Source organism: Erithacus rubecula, assembly GCF_903797595.1.
Source record: "Erithacus rubecula genome assembly, chromosome: 27".
Classification (NCBI taxonomy): Eukaryota; Metazoa; Chordata; class Aves; order Passeriformes; family Muscicapidae; genus Erithacus; species Erithacus rubecula.
In genome coordinates, this window is record NC_136679.1 from 3,514,452 (window position 1) to 3,535,048 (window position 20,597).

At 47.3% G+C, this 20,597-nt stretch overlaps 1 protein-coding gene across 4 annotated transcripts; it reads right to left on the minus strand.

Moving 5' to 3' along the window:
- Positions 1–584: 584 nt before the first annotated feature.
- On the minus strand, positions 585–14,060 carry GOSR2 (golgi SNAP receptor complex member 2). 4 transcript variants are annotated; one of them, XM_079327628.1, is made up of 6 exons: positions 13,982–14,060; positions 12,413–12,477; positions 10,221–10,329; positions 8,817–8,949; positions 5,978–6,118; positions 585–3,446 (listed from the first exon to the last, which is right to left on the minus strand). In XM_079327628.1, exons 1-6 carry the CDS (start codon positions 14,008–14,010, stop codon positions 3,285–3,287), a joined length of 639 nt encoding a protein of 212 aa, XP_079183754.1. In that variant the 5' UTR covers positions 14,011–14,060; the 3' UTR covers positions 585–3,284. The 4 variants fall into 4 exon arrangements, with proteins under 4 accessions (XP_079183754.1, XP_079183756.1, XP_079183755.1 ...); XM_079327630.1 differs by having other exon boundaries at positions 13,933–14,002; XM_079327629.1 differs by lacking the exon at positions 13,982–14,060 and adding an exon at positions 13,734–13,806.
- Positions 14,061–20,597: the final 6,537 nt, after the last annotated feature.

Sequence of the window (20,597 nt, forward strand, 5' to 3'; positions counted from 1 at the left end):
ATTATCTATAACACACCTCTGCAGCAAGTTCATCCATACAGCACTGACTACTTTCTGCATTCTTTGCTGGCTCTTTTCTGATTTAATAAGTGTTTTGTAGCTGTAGGGACTGGAATTACTTCAAAACAGACCTTCAGAGCAAGAGGAAGATAATCCAAGCCCTTGATCTCACATTTTAAATCCACTATCTCTTTATCAGCAGCCACATTTTGCCCTCCAGGCTCTTCCTTCACTTCTCTTACTCAGAGCCCCCCTCGTGCATCAGGGGCAGGTAGAGGGGGAGGGTCTGGCCCCTCCCGGTGGGCAGAGCACAGCAAGGGCCGGTGTGCCCCCAGCTGCCCCCACTCCTGCTCCATCACCCACCCCATCCCCACCAGCTCTGGGGCTGGCCCAGCCTGGCACCACCCCCAGTCTGACCAGTGAGGTCCAGCCCAGGCTCCTGCTCCTCCCAGCCCACGGTACTGGGACCCATTTCCTCCTGTGACCCAAGTGGGAGCCCCCCACAGCACCCCTGTGCTCCCCTGCAGACCCCTCCTGCACCCATTGTGAACCAGGTAAAAAAAAACAAAAAAAAACCAACTTCCTTTTGCTTGAAAAAAATCTTTATTCACAGAACATCACATGAATCATGTCCCATCCTTGCTCCTTTATGTATAAAATAATGGTAAAAAGTTTTATTCCAGAGGCAACTGAATTCCCACAGAGTCCCCTCCTGAGGCAGCAGCTCACCCCAGAGCTGGAACTCGTGCCACAGCTTGGCAGCAGAAGTGAGGTGTTCAGGGAGGAAGGAAACACCACGAAGCTCCAGCAGCAGAGTCTCCAGGGCTCCAGCTCGTTTCCTTTGGCAGGGAGCACAATCCCACCAGGGCTCCAGCTCATTTCCCACTGCATCCCAAGGGGAAATGTGGGGCTTGAAGGAACCACCCCTATCCCACTTCAATGGAGGTTCACACAAACCCCCTGGAAATGTGTCTGGACTTCACAGGCACCACAAACACATCTGATGTCACTTGTCCCCAAATCCAGCTCCCCAGGGGGTTCCTTCAAGCCCCAGGTGTCACCATGGGATGCCATGGGCAGCAAGGACACTTGGCTCACCAAGGGGAAATCAGCCTGTGCAGGGATAAGGAGACTCCAGAAGGCAAAAGAAATCAACAGGAAAACATCTATTAAAATGCCAAGCTAGGCTCAGAAACAGAAAAAGAATCCAGTTCCAAGTATCTTATGGCTCCTACCACAGCCCAAAAAGAAAGAGATTGGCCAGAGACCCACCTTGGTGTGAGACAAACCCTGCTACACCAGGTCACAGCTGCAGAAACTTTAAACAATGCCAGCCTGAAACCCTAAACCCCAACAGTGTAAAATCCAGTGGAATGGGATCAGTTCATCAGAACTGAGATTTGCCAGGACCCCTTGCAAGTGCTTGGCTGCCCTCTCAAGGGCTGAATCCATCAGATTTTATACCTAAAATAAACTTCAGGCAAATTTGTATTTATGGTTTCTATCACACAGCAAGGCAGATATTCCATCACTGCAGATTCCCTCTTTTCCCTCCTTTCCCTTGGGCTCAAATGAAAACCAGTTCCATACTTGCTGTGATAAAGAATGTCCTTGGAAAATGTGGACAAATGGGGAGCTCCAAGAGCAGGAAACACTCCAGAACTATCAAGCACATGGAGAAGCCCAGGAACAGGGCCACTGGTCACTCTGGGTGTCTGGCTGGGCCCCACCCCAGCTCTGGTCACCAGCATGGTCCTGTTTCATGGCCCATATTCCCTAAAATCTCTTCTAAAATTTTTTCTGATATTAAAAATTTTCTCCCAGTTTGCAACAGACCAGATAATGAAAGCAAAGCTCAGTGCAGTGAGGACAGAATATAGAACTTGTGATTAGTTACTAATCCAGAGACCAACAACCATTCCAGACAGGAAACAGGGAAGGAATTGCCAGCACATCAGCTGGACATGCCACATCTGTGCCACTGTCAGACATTGGGAAATGCTCCACATTTGCCACATGTGGGGATGGGAATGGATCTGCAGGGTGACTGAAATGGATGATGCCCAAAATCCCAGGATGGCCCCTCTATCACCCCCCAGGCTGCAGGGGAAGCAGTGCTGGACTGAGACAAGGATCTCACAGCTCCAGTGTTTCACTGGGACAGGGAACAACCCCAAGGAGATGAGTGAGAGGCAGCAGCACCCCCAGAGGTGACACTGAGTGTCCTTCACAGTAACTCCCAGTGCACAGGGACCACAGGGAACACCCTTCCCAAGGATGGGGACACCACCACCCCAAGGATGAAACTTGAGGAAACTCCTCTGACAAGCTGATTTTCAGTGGCAGGCCTGATGTGCTGATCTTCTGATGTGAAGAGCCTGTTCCAGCTCTGTGAACAATCCCACATCTCCAGGGAGCACAGGGGGACTCACCTGCTCCATCCACTCAAGTTCCAGCTCCAGAGCCCAAACCCAACCAGCACTTCAGGAAATGAACACAGCTCCCCAAACCTCTGTGCTCCAGCATTGGAAATAGAGGCTGGATTTGGCAGGAGGCCCAGGGAGATGCCACAGGCCTGACATGCATTCCAGGGGAAGCAGGAGGGAGCCTGGCACTCAGCATCCCCTGGGAAGCAGCAGGGCAGAGAGAACATCCCTCATGAGCAGAGCAGCATTTCAGCCTAAAGCAGAGATCTGTGCTGGTTAATACTGTGTGTAAAGTTAACTGAAGTTATAACCGTGTTCTAAGACTCTTCCCCACAAATCCTCCTCCTTCAAGCAAACAGAACCACAGATGGGAGCCCTTCACTCCCTTCACTTCCCAACTCTTTTTGCACACTGAGTCCCACAGGCTGAACTCAGGCCAATGAACACTGTGAAATTCTCTGTGCCACTCTTGCACTGCAAAATGCAGGGGTCAGGTTGGTGCTGGCCAGCACAGCAAAGACTCACTGCATCCTAGGCTGTGCCTTTGCATCCTCCCACCCCTGTGTGCCCAAAGGGACATTCCTGCCTTGCTACAGCTGGGCACAGTGCTCACTTCTGCTTCCTATTAACCAGACCATTACCCCTGCAGGCTTGAGGGAGAGCAGTACAGGCCAGGGGTTATTTTCACAGGGCCATTCTCAAGCACAGCATCCCCACACAGATCCATTTCCTGCTGTGCTTTCCATGTGACACTGTCCGAGTGGGATGTGTAAACTCTGAAGTCCACAGGAAGGGCTCATCCAAAGCAGCAGCCAGAGGAAATCAGTCCTGGAGACAGTCCTCTTGCAGGTCAGCAGCTCATGTCAGGTACTGCACCACGAGGAACATGATGAGGCAGGTGAGGGCCATGCCCCCCAGCATGAGGAACTTGTCCTGGAAGGCGCGCTTCTCGATCAGCCGCATCACCGTGTTGGACAGCCCCAGCATGTTGGCAACGTCCAGGATCTTCTTGTGAGTGCCCTGAGGACAGAACACAGCAAAGACACAGTCACCCTCCTGCTCTGAGCCTCCTGACAGCCCAGGAGTGTTTCATCATGGTGGTGAGGGATGGATTCTAACCCATGGAGCTTCTCTCAGCCAACCATCCCTACCATTCTACAGGAGGTGGCCATAGGAAAACTGCAAGTTTGGACTAATTAATTCATATATGTGAACAGGAACATGGCAAAGACACAAAAAAAGTCTGTCTGGACAGAAAAAAGATAAAAAGTGTTTCAGAAAAATGTGTTCCTTAGGGAGGAGTAAGAGTTCTGCTGGTCCTGTTCCAGTCTAAAAAGAGCTCTGACCAGCCAAGGTTTTGTGCAGGGCTCCCCCTGCTGAAGTACAGTCCACATCAGAGACTGAGAAGGTCCAGACACTTGCAAGGTAAATAGGAGAAAAAAGGCAGATAAATGTGCAATTAATGCAATTCCCTGAAATCCTTCCACAGGAAAGCACAGGGTGCTGCAGAAAGGACACTTGGCATTATTAGCAATATGGATCCCACCATTACATCAGCAGAAGGGACACAACTGGAATCCTCCTGCTTTATTTCAGGGCAGTGGCTGGAGGAAACAGTATGAAATACAGGCACAGATAGGGTGGGATATTGCCCTGAGTGTGGAGAAGGGAGAGGACTCAGGGCTGCAGAGCCCTGATAGCACAGGAGGTGAAAGCTGGACACAGTGACCCCCCTGTGGGCAGACAGAGCCCTGAACCAGGACCCTCCTCACACCACGTGCCCAGGAGGGGCCCTGCCACACCAGGGCCAGTGGACAGTCCCTCAGTGTGACATCCGGGCTGTCCCTGACAGGACACCCCACTGCAGGATGCTCTAACACTGCATTCATCTCTGAGCCAGGTCAACAGCACAGATCCCCATCACAGTGCTGAATTCCATGTGGTGACTTTGAAACAACTTCAGCCTCTCTTCTTTAGTCTACAATATTTTTGATCTCAAAAGAGTGAAAATATGAAAATTGTGAATTTTTCAGAGTATAAACCTGACTCAAGATCAGGAAAGCTCTCCAAGGACAAAATTTAGACAAACTATATTAGATCCAGATGCAGAAGTTTCTCCATAAAAGTCCATAAAACAGATTTGCAATGCCTAACTACATCATCAGTGTCTTGTGTTCAAGGCCCTTCAGTGAAGGTGGGTTGTGTCTCTGCTAGTCCCACATAATCCATTTTCTCCAGTTCCCACAGCTCCTGTTAACCCCCTGCAGGCTGCTCCAAGGCTCAGCACTGCCCTGTCTCTGCAGAAGAGTTCTGCAGGAACTACAAGGAAGGTGCTCTTTCCAAAAAGCATTCACAACCCCAATCTTCTCCCAGTACCAGTAATGTGTCCTTCCAGCCTTTTCCTCATGAGCTGGCAGCAGAACCCCTCCCTCCCCCCATCACTCCTGTGGCCAGACTGCTCAGCAACACCATTCCTCTGCAATGAACACTGAACCATCCACTGAGTTTTCTTCAAAGTTTTTCTAGTAATGGACCTTTAAACCAAATCCATATTCACCAGGTCAGAAAAAGTGACCTGAAACAGAAGCTAAACCTCATCTTGGAAAGAACTCAGCTTCAAACTCTGCTTTAATGTCTCCATGTCAGATCTGTGGGTGCAGGGTGTGGTACCCAGACTGGGGAGCAGAGAAGGAGCTGCAGCCCTGTTCTGGATCCTGTTCTGGATCCTGTGCAGGGTTCAGGGAACACCAGGAGCCCCGGGGTCAGGACAGCAAAGTGCCTGTGCACACCCAGCTCAGCCCCCTGAGTGCAGACCAGACCTGCACTGCCTGCCACACTATGGAGCTGCAGGTGTGACAGACCTGACCAAATCTGGGATTGATGCCATTAAAAATGCCTAAATCTGGCAAATACATCCCAGAACAAAGCAGTGTCACACAATTTAGAACAGAAGATGAATATAACAGACAGGCATACCCCTAAATTTTTCACAAGTCCAGTTTCTCCCCATAGACTTCTTATTAAAAAGTTTTTTGCATCTTTGAGCTTTTTACTCAGAATTGACCATCGCTTTGAGCAGTCTGTAAAATAAAAGATGAATATTTGCTATGAAGAGACAGAGATGCAGCTGTTACCAGCAGGGAAGGAGAGATTGTTGAGGTGCAATATCTTTATTACTAATCTCAATCACCAGCTTTGTGGCAGCTCTGAGTGATGCTCATCTGAACCAACATCTCCCTGCCAGCCAGTTACTGCCCCTCCTGAACCTGAACAGAAAAACAACCATCAACCAAAGAAAAACAAACACAGCTTACAGCACTCCAGATGCTGCCCTGCAGCTGAAGACCAGCCAGCCCCAAGAGATCACAGAGGTATTACTAACAGGATGGTGAAATGGAAAGATATCAAGTTGTTTAAATGAAGTTTGGGCCTCTCCAGCATCCTCAGCTCGAAGCAATGTACTGAACCGACACATATATTGATTTTACTCAGCCTGATCAGCATGAACACAGAAAACTTGGGGACTTTCTGGTACAAAATGATGTCCCCACCTTCAAAGTGACTCTCTGGTCCCTCAGCCCCGCCAGGATGCTGGTGCCACTGCCAATGAGCTCATCCATGCCTCGGTGGGCACTCTGCAGGGATTCATTGAACTGCAAGGTTTCGTCGATCGGGATGCTGGTGGCAGAGTCCTGTGGGGAAAGCAGGGGCTCAGTTACCTGACTCAAAACACAGCATGCACCAGCAGACATGGCCAAAACCCAACAGGACTGTGGGCACTGTGCTTACACTGGTTTTTAATAATGGGTTTGAAATGCAACATTGATATTTGAGCGAAAAGAGTCATTTAGAGAAGGAAGAAAAAAAAGTAAAGCTGAGCAGCTGCTCAACTGCAATGAGATCTCAAGGATGAAAAGAGCAAAAGCAGAGAATTTTTATAATCTCAGTAGGAAAGGGTACTGCAGGAGAGAACATCAAAGCTAACAGAAGGTGTTTGACAAGTGTTAAACACCAAGAAGGTGCTTAGTCATTGATCACTGCAAGTGAAAGATCTGTGGAAGATTTCACACCAAATCTCTGAGCAACAAAAGGCCTGAAAAAATGTTTGGAGATGACCTTCTAAACATTTACAAAATAGTGCAAATTTCTGGCAGTGAGGGCAAACAGACATGGGCCTGCTTCCCTGAGCTCTGGCTCACTCACCCAGGGCCCTATTAAAAAAAAAAAAAATCTATTTTTCAAGGTTTTTTTCATAAAAGATTCATTCTCTCAACTAGGAACCAGGAATCTTGAATTGGAAATATCAAGGTAAAACTCTAATCTGGACTGCACAGGAGGACAGGATGGGATCACCCCTGTCTGCCAAAGGCCTCCAGGTTGCTGTTCTCCATCCAGAGAGGCAAGGAAATGGCTCCCATGAGGTTTAGAGCAGGAACTGGGGAAGGGGCAAGTGCTGGAACACTGATCACCTGCTCCTGGTACTCAGAACAAGAAGCATCCCAAGCAGAATTCACAATGAATGGCACTCCATGTGCAGGTGACACAGGTACAGCAGAATGGTAAAAACCCCAAATGTTCACCTGAAAATGCCATGCAGGACCCAAGGTCTGGTGCTGCCCTGCCTGGGCAGGGAATCTGCTCACTGTGGAGAAGGAAGAATCAGGGACAGAGCTCTTGGGGCCCTGGATGAAGGGGCTGTGACAGCTCACACAAACCTGGGCCCCTGTGAATGCAGCTCACACAAGTGTCTGAGCAGAAGCACTTAATTTCCATGTGAATGGCTCTTATTGCAGGTATTTAACAACCTTCAAACCAGCAGATTTCATTTCTCTACAAGGGTTTATTTATCCACTATAAGGCAGCAATAAGAGCAGTAGATTTGTGACCCCCCTGCCAAGGAGATGGGATGGCACAGAGTTCAGTTTTGCTGCTTTTGATTTTCTCCAGGTACAAGGAAAGGCTTTAAAGATAAAGACCATTCTTAACTCTAAATTAAGCAAACTGTTCAGAACACTGCTACAGCTTCCAAAAGCTGTTCTGGATGTTCCAGTGATTTACTCACATACTCAGCTGGCATTTCTGATAGAATATCCCTGTATGAATAGGAACTGTGGAAAACTGTAAGCAGGAGAGGCTGATAACTGAAAATAAATCCTCATTTTCCTATTAAAGGATCATTTTAAAGCCACATTTTTGTAGCAAGGCAAGAAGAAATACAAAGTAATTGTGTATTTTTTTCATCTATGATACCTTTCAATATCTGAAGGAGAAAATAACTCATTTGCTCTATATTTTGCATCTAAGCCTGCTACTGCTATTTAAAACTGTCCCACTCACATACCTTTTGTTTCTGAACAGCAAATTTTCCTGTAGGAAAACTTGTCCCTACTTGCAGGGAAACACCAGAATGTTTAAAAATAACAAACTGCAGTGTTTCTTTCAAACCTTGTTTATAATTTTGAAATTGTCAACAAAATACCAGGCATTATCTTTATGGCAGGCTTTGAGAAATGCATCAAACTAACAAAATCTCAGTTAATTAGGATTGCTCACATTCTTTCTTTCTTGCCCTGACAATGACTGAAAACACAGATAATGAATGTTAGGTGAGATGACTTTAACAAAGAATGGAAATAAAGAGGAAAATCAAACAGAAATTTTAAAATATAATTTAAAAAATAAACCAAAACAAAAAACATTAACCAAAAAAATCTCACATGAAACACAAAAAAAACCCCAAAACAAAACAAAAAAAAAAAAAAAAAAAGAAAAAAAAACTAAACAAAAATCAATCAAACAAAAAAACCTCCCAAGACTTAACATTTCAGTTGCAGAAAAGTGAAATCTGAAAGCAAGCCTACATTACTCAGAGCAAAATTCCTCCAGGAATTTGCACTGGGGGCACTTCCCAATGGAGGAACAAACCAGAATAGATGGAACACATTTATATTATTACAAACTTTTGCCTCATTTCTAGGCAAAAGCAAAGGCTTTGTCCCAGCTGTGTGATTTTTGTCTGGCCACACTTATGTTTGCTGCCCCCTGCTGCCAGTGGGGCGTGTAAAAATCAAGCTTTTCACAGATCTCAGGACTTGGCAGACATTTGACACAAATCCAAGTGAAATGTACACTTTGGTACCTACCTCACTGACCCTTTTACAACTGCTGTGTAAATCCAGGTGGGACTGCACTGGATAAAACAGCAGCAGCAGCATCTGGAGCCTCAAGAGCCCAGCGAGCTGCACTTTATCCCCTATTTACATATTAAGATTGCTCTCTGCTTTACTCTGCCTGGCAGCAGCTGCCAGCAGTGCTGCTGCCGTGCTGCCTGCTCCCCCTGGCGGCTGGGAGCTGCAGCAGCACACAGCCCCAGCCCCGGGGAATATTTACGTTGGTGGTGAAGGTTCGGGCCAGCAGCTCCTCGCGCTGCCGCTCCTGCTGCTCCCGCAGGTAGCGCCGCTGCTGGAAGTTCCTCAGGGCTGTCTGCAGGTGCTGCACGTCGTATTTCAGCTGGTCCACTCGCCTGAAAAGGACCACAAACACTCAGCACTCTGCTGCTGTACCAAGCAGCAGCATGAATTAATAGCAGTGAGTAACAAGGGATGATGGGTTCTACTTCTCAACAAGATGCAGGCTGAAATTCCACACCTACATCTTCCCCATCTCGTTTTTCTACTTCACAGGTGATTGTTTCACAGGTGATTGTTTCACAGGTGATTGTTTCACAGGTGATTGTTCATTTTAATCAATTATTTAGCCTCCAGGCTAATGACAGAATGTGAAGCAGAACTCCTAAGCTGTCTTGGACATCCTATCCAAGAGACATGGATTGTCTCTTCAGGTGTTATGTAACTGTATTCATTCCTCATTTAACACAGATTTGGAAAGATGGTAGGATTTGTACAGGTTCTAGTTTATGATTCTCCCCCTTCACATAAAAGATGATACTTTACACTTTCTTTAATTAACATCACATTCTAAACTTTGAGGTTTTAATAATAGGAGCTCAAAAGTCAGTGGGCAATACAGGAGACACCTCAGACATCTCCACAAGGTTGAAACAAATCATGTCCAGAACTCCACTGGCCCTGATTAAATGATTGATAAAATTTAATGTTTGATCACCAGACTATCCTGGTCAAGTGGAAGGTGTCCCTGCCCATGCCAAGGGCTGGAACTGATCTTCAAGGCCCCTTCCAACCCAAAGGATCCCAGGATTCTACAAAGAAATCAATGACTATGTCAGGTACTGACCTCTTTCTTCAATACAGGTGACATGAAATCCACCCATACTATCTACAAGGGCATTTTGGACCAAACTTCAATAGCTGAGTCACAGAATTAATTAAAAACAGCAAGTCCTGATGCCTGTGGTCCAACCTCCTGCTCAGACTATTGCTCACTCTAGAAACCTCTATTTCAGTCAGCAACAGCTTGGAAAATGACATCAAATGAAGGAGTTTTACTCTCTACCTCCACAATTGCCATTAAAAGCAAGTGACAGAGAGACCATCCAAGTGCATGTTCTGCTCCTCTGAGAACAGAGCCATGAATCCAGCTGGGCTTGATGGTCTTTGAGACCTTTTCCAATTTTAATGATTCTCATGATCCTGGGGTTAAAAGCAGGAAAGTGATTTTGCCTCTGTGCCTCAATTTTACTACTGTAGAGCACAGAAATCAGTTATGCAAAGTATAAACATTTCACACAAATCAAAAGGCAAAGGGCTTCAACAAATTTAATTAAAATAATTACAAAGACTACCCTGCACAATCACAGCAGAGCAGTGAACTCACAGTTTGGCACTCTGCCTCTTGTTGGGAGGTTCTTTGCTGGACAGGATTTCCAGACGTTCCAAGTTGCTGAATATGTTGTCTATTCTTGCCTGAATCTCATTTTCTACCACTACAAGGAAATAAAAACAGGATTTGACATGAATTAGATAACTGCTATCTGATGAAGGCAAATGCTCAAAAGTATTCAAAGCAGCATGTAAAACATGATAGATGCAAATCTTTACTGGATGAAAATAATCAGGTAACTGAGAACTATAAATATAATGAAATGTCATTTCTTTAGCTCAGTAATTTGACATTCTCATCTTTCCTTCCTCTCCTGAGAAGGCACCTAGGAAAGCCCCTGCTCATTCCACACATCTGAGCCTCTTTTCCCATCAGCTCCATGAATTAGGATTTCAAGCCTCCACACTCCCCCTGCAGCCCCTTCCTGCTCCCTCAGCAGGATTTGCTGTCACAAGAACACAGAGAAGCAACATCAACCACCTGCAAACTACTCCACATATCAGCACTTCCCAGAAATCCACACTCAGCAGCACAGAAGGAAAAAGTCTGCCCTGGATCTCACAGAGCAAAGAGTGACTGACTCACATCCAGAGACAAATCAATCAAATTGTCCTAATCCATCTCTCCATCATTTACTGCAGCTGAACTCAGCACAGGAGAGCAGACAGACAGTTACTGCAACTTCTGTCAGAGCAAACTACACCACTACACATTTTTCTGAGCAAGAAGGGACTATTTGCTCCAAGCTGGAAAAGGCAAACTGCCCCTATTCCTGCTCTTCAACCATGTGTAATCCTGCTTTCCATAAATTCTGAAATACACACTAGTATCTTTAGAGAGAGAGAAATATATACATATATTTATTCATTTATTAACTGTGTAAACTCATGAACCAACTGTAAATGATGTAAGCAACATAACCCTATCTCTTGATATGGTCTGAAGCAATAAAAGCAAAATGGCAAATTGTACTAATTTTCAGGACTTTCAAAACCATCCCCAGTGAACAGCAGTCTGGGAAATCTGGCATTGTAGAAGGAGTGGTATAACCACCACAAAAACCACATCCAGAATTAGTAAGTTACTACTTTTTGACAGGAAATTTATCACAGCCCTTCCTAGAGCCCAGTCATGCCTCACAAATGTGTTTAAGAGAAGGGAGTGAACACGTGCAGCAATGCATCCAGTCAATGCAGTGTCCTTTCACCTCAGAAGTTCCTGATGAAACCCACTGTTAATGACTCATGCAGGAATTAAGGGGTCAAACACAGGTCCAAAATACATGTGCCAATTCTGCACTGGGGTAAAAAGTCCTGCCACACATATCAGAGCATCTTATTACAGTCATTTATGAGCCCAGGTTATAGTCCAAACTGACTGAGAGAATTTCAGACCTCATGGTTCTACACACTTCCCACAGTAGGTGGAATGACAGGCTCTGACTCTGATGCAGCAGGAATGGCAGGAGCATCCTGCACACAAAATCCCAGTATCTTCCCCAAAACTGCACTGAGCATCTTTAGGGGAGAGCTGCCAGCTGGTGGATGCTGAGGGAATAACCACACAGCAGGGCAGGCACAGTCACATCTCTCAGCTTTCTGAGCTCCTAACAAACCAACCCAGGGATGCTCCAACCTGCAGGTCTGTCCACACCAAGGCATTCATTAATTCAAGGTGCAAAAAACCTCCAGGAGTGCATCAGTGTGGAGGTTTTGGATCTGTTTGTGCTAAAGGCCTGCACAGACAGCCTGACCATGAATTCCCAAATCTAACAGCACCAAAAATCTGGCATTCTACAACCACATTAAAGAAGCATCCTCAGCAAGAACTCTCTATCAGAGAATTGTAACAGGAAGATGAAGCAAATTCTTGTCTTTTCTGCTCTGTCCTCATACAAAACATCTGTTGAGATTGTCATGGGAGTGGCTTATTCTATCTAAAGGCTTTAATTTGATTTCTGCATTCTGATCTCTCTCCCTGTTTTACACACTCCAACAAACAACACCTTATTGAAGATAAACAGCAAAACAATTTCAATGCATTCTGAATTGATGATGTGTCCCAGCAGCTGATCACAGTGACCCTGGAGCTAAATATGTTCCAATAATGACTGTAAATTTACTAAGAAGGCATGCAAGGTTAAAGATGCAAATTAAACAAACCCCCCTCCCTCACTCCTTACTTACAGTGCACTGACTCTTTGTCTGAAGTCTCCAGGTGTCCCATGTAAGACTGGACCTCATGGACCTGCCTGTCAGGAGAAAAAGAACAGAGAATTAGTTAACAGCCATAAAATCATTTCCAGCACCTCATTTTACTGTTTTTTTTTTTACTGAAATGCACTTTTTAGAACAGCACAGGAATCAGAAAACAGTGTCAGAGCAGACAGCCCATGAGGACCATCAATCCAGGCTCTCAGCAGGAAGCAAGCTGTGCCCTCACCTCACATGCACCTACAGAGTAACTTTGTCTAAAAACAGGAATCAAGGTGAAGATAAGGAAAAGCATAGAAAAGCTTTTCTACAAGAATCAGCTGTTCAGCTTGGTCTGGAGATGATAGAGGGGAGACACCCAAGAGGAGAAGTAGAGTAAGGAATGATTTTCACTGTTTTATGACATGTGAATTCACAAGCATCAAGTGAAATTGAAATATTGTAATTATAAGAAAAAACTATTGTGGCTGGACAAACAGTGGCATAGGAAAATAAAAGAAAAAAAAATTGATGGTTGTTAAATTATTCTGGAACTAGATGGGCTTTAAGGTCCCTTCCAACCTGAACCATTTAACAATCACAAAATAAGGAACTACAGGAATGGGAACAGGACATCAGACCCCACATCTGTAACAGCTGCTGCTACATTCCTGCATTTCCAGATCTCCTGGAATGTCCTGCTCTTCCCTACAGGGTCACCCTGTGTCATTATTCAAAGACAGAGAAATGATGATTCAATACAAGACTCAATTCAAGTCTCTTACCACCCCACCTCCCTTAACAGAGCCCCACAAAGATACAAATTACCACGGAAATTTGGAATATTGCCTTAACTGTGTCCTTTGGCCCCTCCCCCGTGAGTTATTCCATATGGATTAGCAACAGAACCGCGAGAATTTCTGCCTTATTTTGCAATTCCCACAGCACTCCTCCCTCTGCAGACTGGCATTATCTGTGAAATACGGGATTTATCCTCAAGGAGCCACACGCCTCCAGAGGTGGTTTAAACTGCGGCAGGCAGCCAGACCCCTCAAAATGCCGACAGACAGGCGTGCTTTAAATAAACCCGGGGCAGGAATCACCGAGCCCGGCCGAGCCCCGGGGCTGGCGCGGCACTCGCGGCCCGGGCTCTGCTCGGGTGGGGTTTTATGGGGAAACGCTTTTAAAGGGCGCTGAGAGCTGCGGGGTGTCGGCCCTGGGCTCCCGCACACAGCGGGATTGGGTCACCCCCGATCCCTCAGCAACTGCTGGATTGAGGGTACAGTGCTCACACACCCCCATATCCCTCACGCACTTGTTGGTTTGCTGGTACAGCCCCTCACACCCCTCAGCCCCTCACGCACTTGTTGGTTTGCTGGTACAGCCCCCCTCACACCCCTCAGCCCCTCACGCACTTGTTGGTTTGCTGGTACAGCCCCCCTCACACACCTCAGCCCCTCACGCACTTGTTGTTTGCTGGTACAGCCCCTCACACCCCTCAGCCCCTCACGCACTTGTTGGTTTGCTGGTACAGCCCCTCACACCCCTCAGCCCCTCACGCACTTGTTGGTTTGCTGGTACAGCCCCTCCATCCCGCACCGGCTCCGCTCCGCACACGTCACCTCCCGCCACTTCCGGCCCCGCCGCCTCCCGCTTCTTCCGCTTCCGCTTCCGCCTCCCGCGGGCGGCGGTGCCGCCCCTGCGCCCCGCGCGGCCGCCAGGGGGCGCTGCAGGACCGGCGTGAGGGGCCGTGAGGGCGGCGCTGCCCTCACCAATCGCTCGCGTTCGTCTCGTCGGTAAGAGCGGCTGCAACCTCCCGGTGCGGACGGCGGGAAGGGTGTTAGCTGGGACAGGCGCCTGGGGACGCGGAGCTGCATCCCCAGCACGGCAGCAGGGAGTGGATTCATGGTGCCACTGCACCCTGCCATGGCAGGGCCACCTTCCAGCTGCCTCTGGGCACCTGTGCCAGCTCTGCCCACCCTCCCAGGAGCAATTCCTGCCCAATATCCCATCTGGGCAGTGGGAGCCATTCCCTGTGTCCTGTCCCTCCATCCCTTGTCCCCAATCCCTCTCCAGCTCTCCTGGAGCCCCTTTAGGCCCTGGAAGGGGCTCAGAGGTCTCCCTGGAACCTTCCCTTCTCCAGGTGAGCACCCCAAAGTCTCCCACTATGGAGGGAGGGCTCCATGTAGAGGGTTCCAGCCTTGGAGCAGCTCCACGGCCTCCTGATGCCCAGGAGGGGCTGGACACAGCTGGGGCCTCCAGAGGCAGGTCACCTCTAGGAGCCCAGGTGAGCAACACACCTGGAGATGCAGATCCTGAGCTGATACCTCCTTCCTCATAGGATGAACCCTCCATCCAGGTATCCCTTCTAAAACAGCTCTTCCTGCTCTGCCATCATCATCATCATCGCACCTGTCCTGCAGTGTGCCTTGCTGCCCTGTGCAGTGTTTCACTGCCAGGGAGCTGCCTGCACTTCACAGGTTTGTTCACATGGTCAGTTTAGGGTGTCCACCCTGCAAATAGTTTTACTTTCTTAATAATCCTGGGTTTTCTCCATACTTAGGGATGCACCAAATTCTCTCCAGCAGGATGTTCCCCATTCATGGTGGATCCACAGGTTCCTGTCCTATCTCACAGAGCTTTGCTCGGGGCTGGATGAGAGTGCTTTTCAGTTTACTCTTCATTGTTTGGAGCAAATAATCCACCACAGTTGAAGCCACAACTCTTCTTGCATGTACTGGGCTACAACACCCAATATCTTTATGGTAAGAGTCATCTGAATTCCTGTCAACTTTTACTTCATGGGTAAACCAAGGAGGTGAATTATAAAAAAATGAGTGTGGTGGGGAGGTATAGCCCAGTTAGTCAGGGCAGCAGGACATCAGAGGTACAAATACTGATTGATTAGAAAGCTCAAATTAGGGCCATAACTATGTCTTGTCACTGTGATTTAAAGGAAAATACTTCTTCTAACTTCATGCTAATAAGAGCTTGATTGGGAAAAATTGGGAAAGGCTTGTAAGCTGTAAAACATTAAACTCTATACCACAAGATCAGTAATTAAAAGCCTCGTGGTCCAGGCAAGCACTCAGCTCACTCCTTCTCCACTATTTCTTCCCTCTATTAAATGCTGTAATTTTATACTTGTTCCTCAGGCTTCAAATTCCCCCTGATGTTGAACTGATTCTGCCCTTTTCTGGGTTTGTGCTGCCTGTCCCACCTGTGGTGTGAAGGGAAACCTGCTTTATCAACAAGAATAATGTCTTAAACTGGCTCCATCCAGATAAAACACTCTTAAAAATGAAATAAAATACAGTGATTTAAATCCTAAACTTCCTTCAGCAACCTCAGCCTTATCCTGCACTTGACCTAGGCAAAACCAAAATAACTGTACAGCAAAAATTCAGGCAACTGAAGGATGACAAATGTTGGAGGAAAAGTGAGAAATTATTTTCAGAAGTGGGGAAGCTGAAGGCAGACACCTCCTGATGTGAGACTGGGCAAATTGGGAAACCTGGAGGCTGGAACAGTCTCCAAAATTGTTGGGTTCTTTCTGCTGTTGCTCATTTGCAGTTCAGTGTGAGCACCTGAAGAATGCAGCCTTGTCACAGGAGAGCACATCCCTGAGCACCACACAGATATAAAAGAGGGAAACAACACATCTTTAATTAATGAGAGATTCTGTCCCTGTGGGTCCATCTCTTGTGTCTCAGATGATGCATCAAACTTAGTCTGTCCTGCCCTGCCATGCAGCCAGCCTGGCCTCTGGCAAGAGATTATCCCCTGGATGTCAAACAGCAGCTCAAGCCCCAGAAATCACATCAGCCCAAGGATAAACAGCATATCAACAAAACCATTAACTGCAGCAGTAACAAACACATTCATTCCCCATCCTTTGCTCCCCCTTCCCTGAGCCATTAGACCCCATTTTCAAACAATTCTGGAAATAGGTTGCATGGAAATAGAGCCTGGGATTCCCTCCTGGCCAAGGCTGTGAGAGGTATCACAGGAGTCCTGATGAAATGGCAAGCACTGAAATACAAGAACAGATTTCTGTTCTTTTGTGAAGAAATTGATTTTTGCCAGAAACAACATGCTGCAACCTAGTGTCTATTCTTGTTAGACTTCAAGTCCTTCCAGGAGGAGTCCTTGAGCAAATTGGCTCATTTAGACACAACAGCCAGGAGCATGGAGAGGAAAAAAAGGGTTTTGTTCAAGGAAAGCCTCTGTATTGTAAACAGGATAAAAGGGGATGGAGAGAGTCACTTATCACTGTCTCTTATGTCCCCAGGTCATTCCTGTGCAGCATCTACTGGAGAAAAAGGATTTCATATTCCCTGCTCTCCCAGAAACCCAGCTGGGGGATTTTCTCTACCACACAGCCTGCAGACCCCGTGTGCATTCAGCAGCAGCTCTCAAACGCCATTGCTGCTCCCCACTGCCCTCCTCTGCCTTTGACTCCTGGCAGCACCCAAGGCAGAGCTGGATCCTCACAGGGTCTGTTTGCTCTGCCTGCACCAGCCCTGTCCCCTCACTGCCACGGCACTTGGGCTTCTCTCCAAAAACACTGATGCCCTGTTTAATATCAGACCCCAGTAATGTGTCTCTCCCTGTTTCTCTGAGCATGATCCCATCAGGCACAGAAACTCTCTGCCCCCCTCCCTCTCTGCCTCCCCCCTCCCTCTCGTTTTGGGGCACTCTCAGCATGCTTTGCTGATACAAATAACTGTGGCTTTCAAAACAAAGGAGTGCCGAAGCCCGGGGCGTTCCGCCCGGCAGAGACGTTTGGATGAGTGCTTGATGGAGACTGCAGCGAGTCCAGCTGCAGGCCATGGGCTGCATGTCCCAGCTCTGACAGGCTCCCCGACACAAGGCAGACCTCACAGCACGCCTCTCTGCACCTCCAGCCTGGGGAAGGGGCAAAACCAGAAGGGGAGACATGACAAGAATGCTGGAGACTCATCTATCAAATTTCTCAGGCTCTTGGGTGATGTTCAGGACTCAGGTCTCCCTGGGCAAGGAGCTTTTTAAAGACACATTGCACCTTCCTGCTCATCTTCCCAAATTAAAAATGTTTCTGCACGACTGTCACAGTCAGTTTTGAGACTGATTTGTGGCTGTGAGAGTCACAAATGCTCAGACTGTTATTCCTTTCTGCATAAATATCCCAGGAAAAGGGATATGGAAAGGATGGAGAAGGCCAGGCCAAGGGAAGAAGGAGTCAAGGAGCATCTCTGCAATTTTCACTCCCTCCCTCCCTCCTAATGAGGCCAGGGAAATATGGCAGGAATAGGAATAGGAATAGGAATAGGAATAGGAATAGGAATAGGAATAGGAATAGGAATAGGAATAGGAATAGGAATAGGAATAGGAATAGGAATAGGAATAAAAACAAAACATACCCAGTTGTGAGGAACACTGCAGCATCCCCCAGCCTGAGGAATCTTAGAGGCTCAAATGTCTGGAGGTTTGGAGAATATCCTGGGCAAGTGTATTTTCCTCATGCTTTCATCCTTCCCTGCTGGCAGCTACATGGGGCTGCTGGAGGTGAAATAATGACCTTGATGGATTTTTGGTGCAGGCACTGCATGGCTCTGTTAGTAGCCCCACGCCTCCATTGCACTATAAATGTTATATTATCATAATAATGATTAAACACAACTCAGTTCTCCATGTAGGACTGAGTTTCCTCCTGCCTTTTCCCTGCTGATCCTGCCTGTTTGACCTTATCAATGCAATTCAGGAAACAGGAGCAAAGAGTCTCCTCCAAGAGAGCCAAGGAGGCAGAAAGGGCAAGAAATTACATTGCCTTCCCCAGACTGTGCACAAATCAAATTCCAATAATCCTGCCACTACTCCTTCCTTTTGCCCAGCATCAGGAACCTGTTACGAGCCTCAGCTGCCTTCAACTGAAATGCCATCCACCCTCAATTCCAAATCCCACAGAAATCTCTGAGTTTTGGCCTTAAAAGCTCTGGCTTTGAAAATCCTTTGAATTTATTTACTGGGCAGCCCTGTTGGATACATAAATGTATGATGGCAGATTCTGCCTGGGCACTATTAACCCTGGACTGGATGTATAATGTAACACTTACATAGGAAAATCTTAAAATCTGTGAGCAATACCATGTGCCATTATCCTGATTTTTCCAGGGGTCAGTTCCCTGACAGTCAGTCTCTCTTAAATGTGTCAGGTTAAGAATTCCATTAAAATTAGACATCATCATCAGCTGCTTTGGGAAATTTTAGGGGCAGATCTTTTATGTTCTCTTTCCCACTGAATAAACAGCTATTTCCTGGGTCTAATTTTGGCAAACAAATCCGGATAACTGGAGTTTATTAGCTTAATAGGTTAATGCTGAACTGTTTCCCAAGTCAAATCTGGATGTCAATCTGCCTCATACTCACATTTTGTCAATATGGGAGATCTGAAAATGAAAAGAAAAAAAAAAAAGTGAAAATAATTTTCATCTGCATTTCATCAGTGGGGTAATCCAGGCATGAGGAGCTGGCCATGCCAGGCCCCTCTCCTCTCCCCTGTCTCCCTGGCAGGCTGGGATGCTGCAGGGGCTGTGCTGTTTGTTGTTCAAGCAGCCTGACACAAAGAGGCCCCAGGAGCTGCATGCACCCACAGGATGGATGTCAGCTCCTGTCAATCCAGCCCCAGTCCCCCAAGAGGGAAAATGGGATTGTCTGCAGCAGTGAGGGGGAGAGTTCTCTCAAGAATGTCATAGAGGAATTTTTCTAAAACCTTCCCCAGTAATCTGAGCAAAACCTTCCCAAGGCTCTTGTGTTAATGGAAACCAGGGGAAAGTGTGAGGACAGGATGGAGGCATAAAAGGTAGAATTCACCATTGGGTCCTGCCTGGCAGCTCCTGTGCCAGAGTCACTGAATCATGAAACTCCAGGATGGTTTGGGTGGGAGGGAACCTTAAAGCCCATCCAATGCCACCCACTGCCATGGGCAGGGACACCTTCCACTATCCACTGTCCCAAGCCCTGTCCAACCTGGCCTTGGACACTGCCAGGGATCCAGGGGCAGCTTCTCTGGGTAACTGCTGTGAGTCCATAGTAGCCAGCCTGGTGTTGCTCAGGGTAACCACAGCAGGGTGGTGCTTTCCAGGCCATTTCCCAGTTAGGTCAGGTGCTCTGTGAGAGGGGTCCAGGAGTTTGTGATAGCTCTGGTCTGCAGTGTCACCCAGGGATGCACAGCACAGTTGGAGTGAGATCTCTTTGGAGTGGATCTCTTTACCAGGCTTGCACACAGTACCCCACACACCCCACTGAAGAGAAGATCCAGCTCTAGCACTGACTCTCCTGATGCTCTTACAAACCTTTTCCTCAGGAATTTAATTTTACCATCTGCTCACAAGATGGTTTTTGGTACCTGTGGGTAACATGAATTGTATTTCTTTGGGGCTGGAAAGCACCTGCCAAAGAATGAAGAGGCACATTGTGTTTTTATATTCCCTATGATTGAGGCTCCCTTCAGAGGCTGAGCTTGGCAGTGGTTTGGCTCAGCCTCCTTGGCAGCAGGGCTGCACCAGGCACTGCTGCCACAGCTGGAGCTGCACTTGTCCCCTGGGACATGAGGTCACTCCTTGATGTGGTGGCATTTCCCCACCTGCCAGGATGTCTGCAGGGACAGGGACGGTGCCACAGCAGGGGCTGGGATCTGTCTGTGCTGCAGATCTTATCTCCAGTGATTAGCTGGCCCCACCAAACTGCTCCTGCTATCCTGAGCCATCTGTCAATTTGCTGCTTCTATTTCAAATTCAGAGAAGGGCTTGTTTTCCCTAAAGCTTATCAGCTTTTTCTGACCAGACTAAATGGTCTAATCACAGAAAATCTCCCTCCAGCAGCCAGCCTTGCACCTCTTGCCTCACATTTCCGACTCCTCCCAGGTCCAGTTGCATTTCCCATTCCAGTTATTGATTCCACTGGCAGCAGGGTTTTATCTACCCCACTAAAAGGCAGGTGGGTTAAACACCAAATGAAATCTGCAAAATTGCATCTACCACTCTTCCCTGTTTCAATGAAATGGATTTCCTTCACTGCTCCTTCAAGTTTACCAACACTGTCCCACTGCCCCAAGCATGATGGTGCAGCAGTGGGGACATGAGAGGTGGCACAAGAGCTCCAAGATTTATTGCTCTCTCCAAGTGTTTTGGATTATCCC

What these genes read in the sequence shown, in the direction of transcription:
- GOSR2 (XM_079327628.1), bottom strand. Translation starts at nt 14,010, where the DNA reads ATGGAGGGGCTGTACCAGCAAACCAACAA. An exon ending in AGACAAAGAGTCAGTGCACT is followed by an intron (nt 10,330 to 12,412) that starts GTAAGTAAGGAG and finishes ATTTCCTTGTAG; the next exon opens with TGGTAGAAAATGAGATTCAG. An exon ending in CCCGAACCTTCACCACCAAC is followed by an intron (nt 6,119 to 8,816) that starts GTAAATATTCCC and finishes CTTTCCCCACAG; the next exon opens with GACTCTGCCACCAGCATCCC.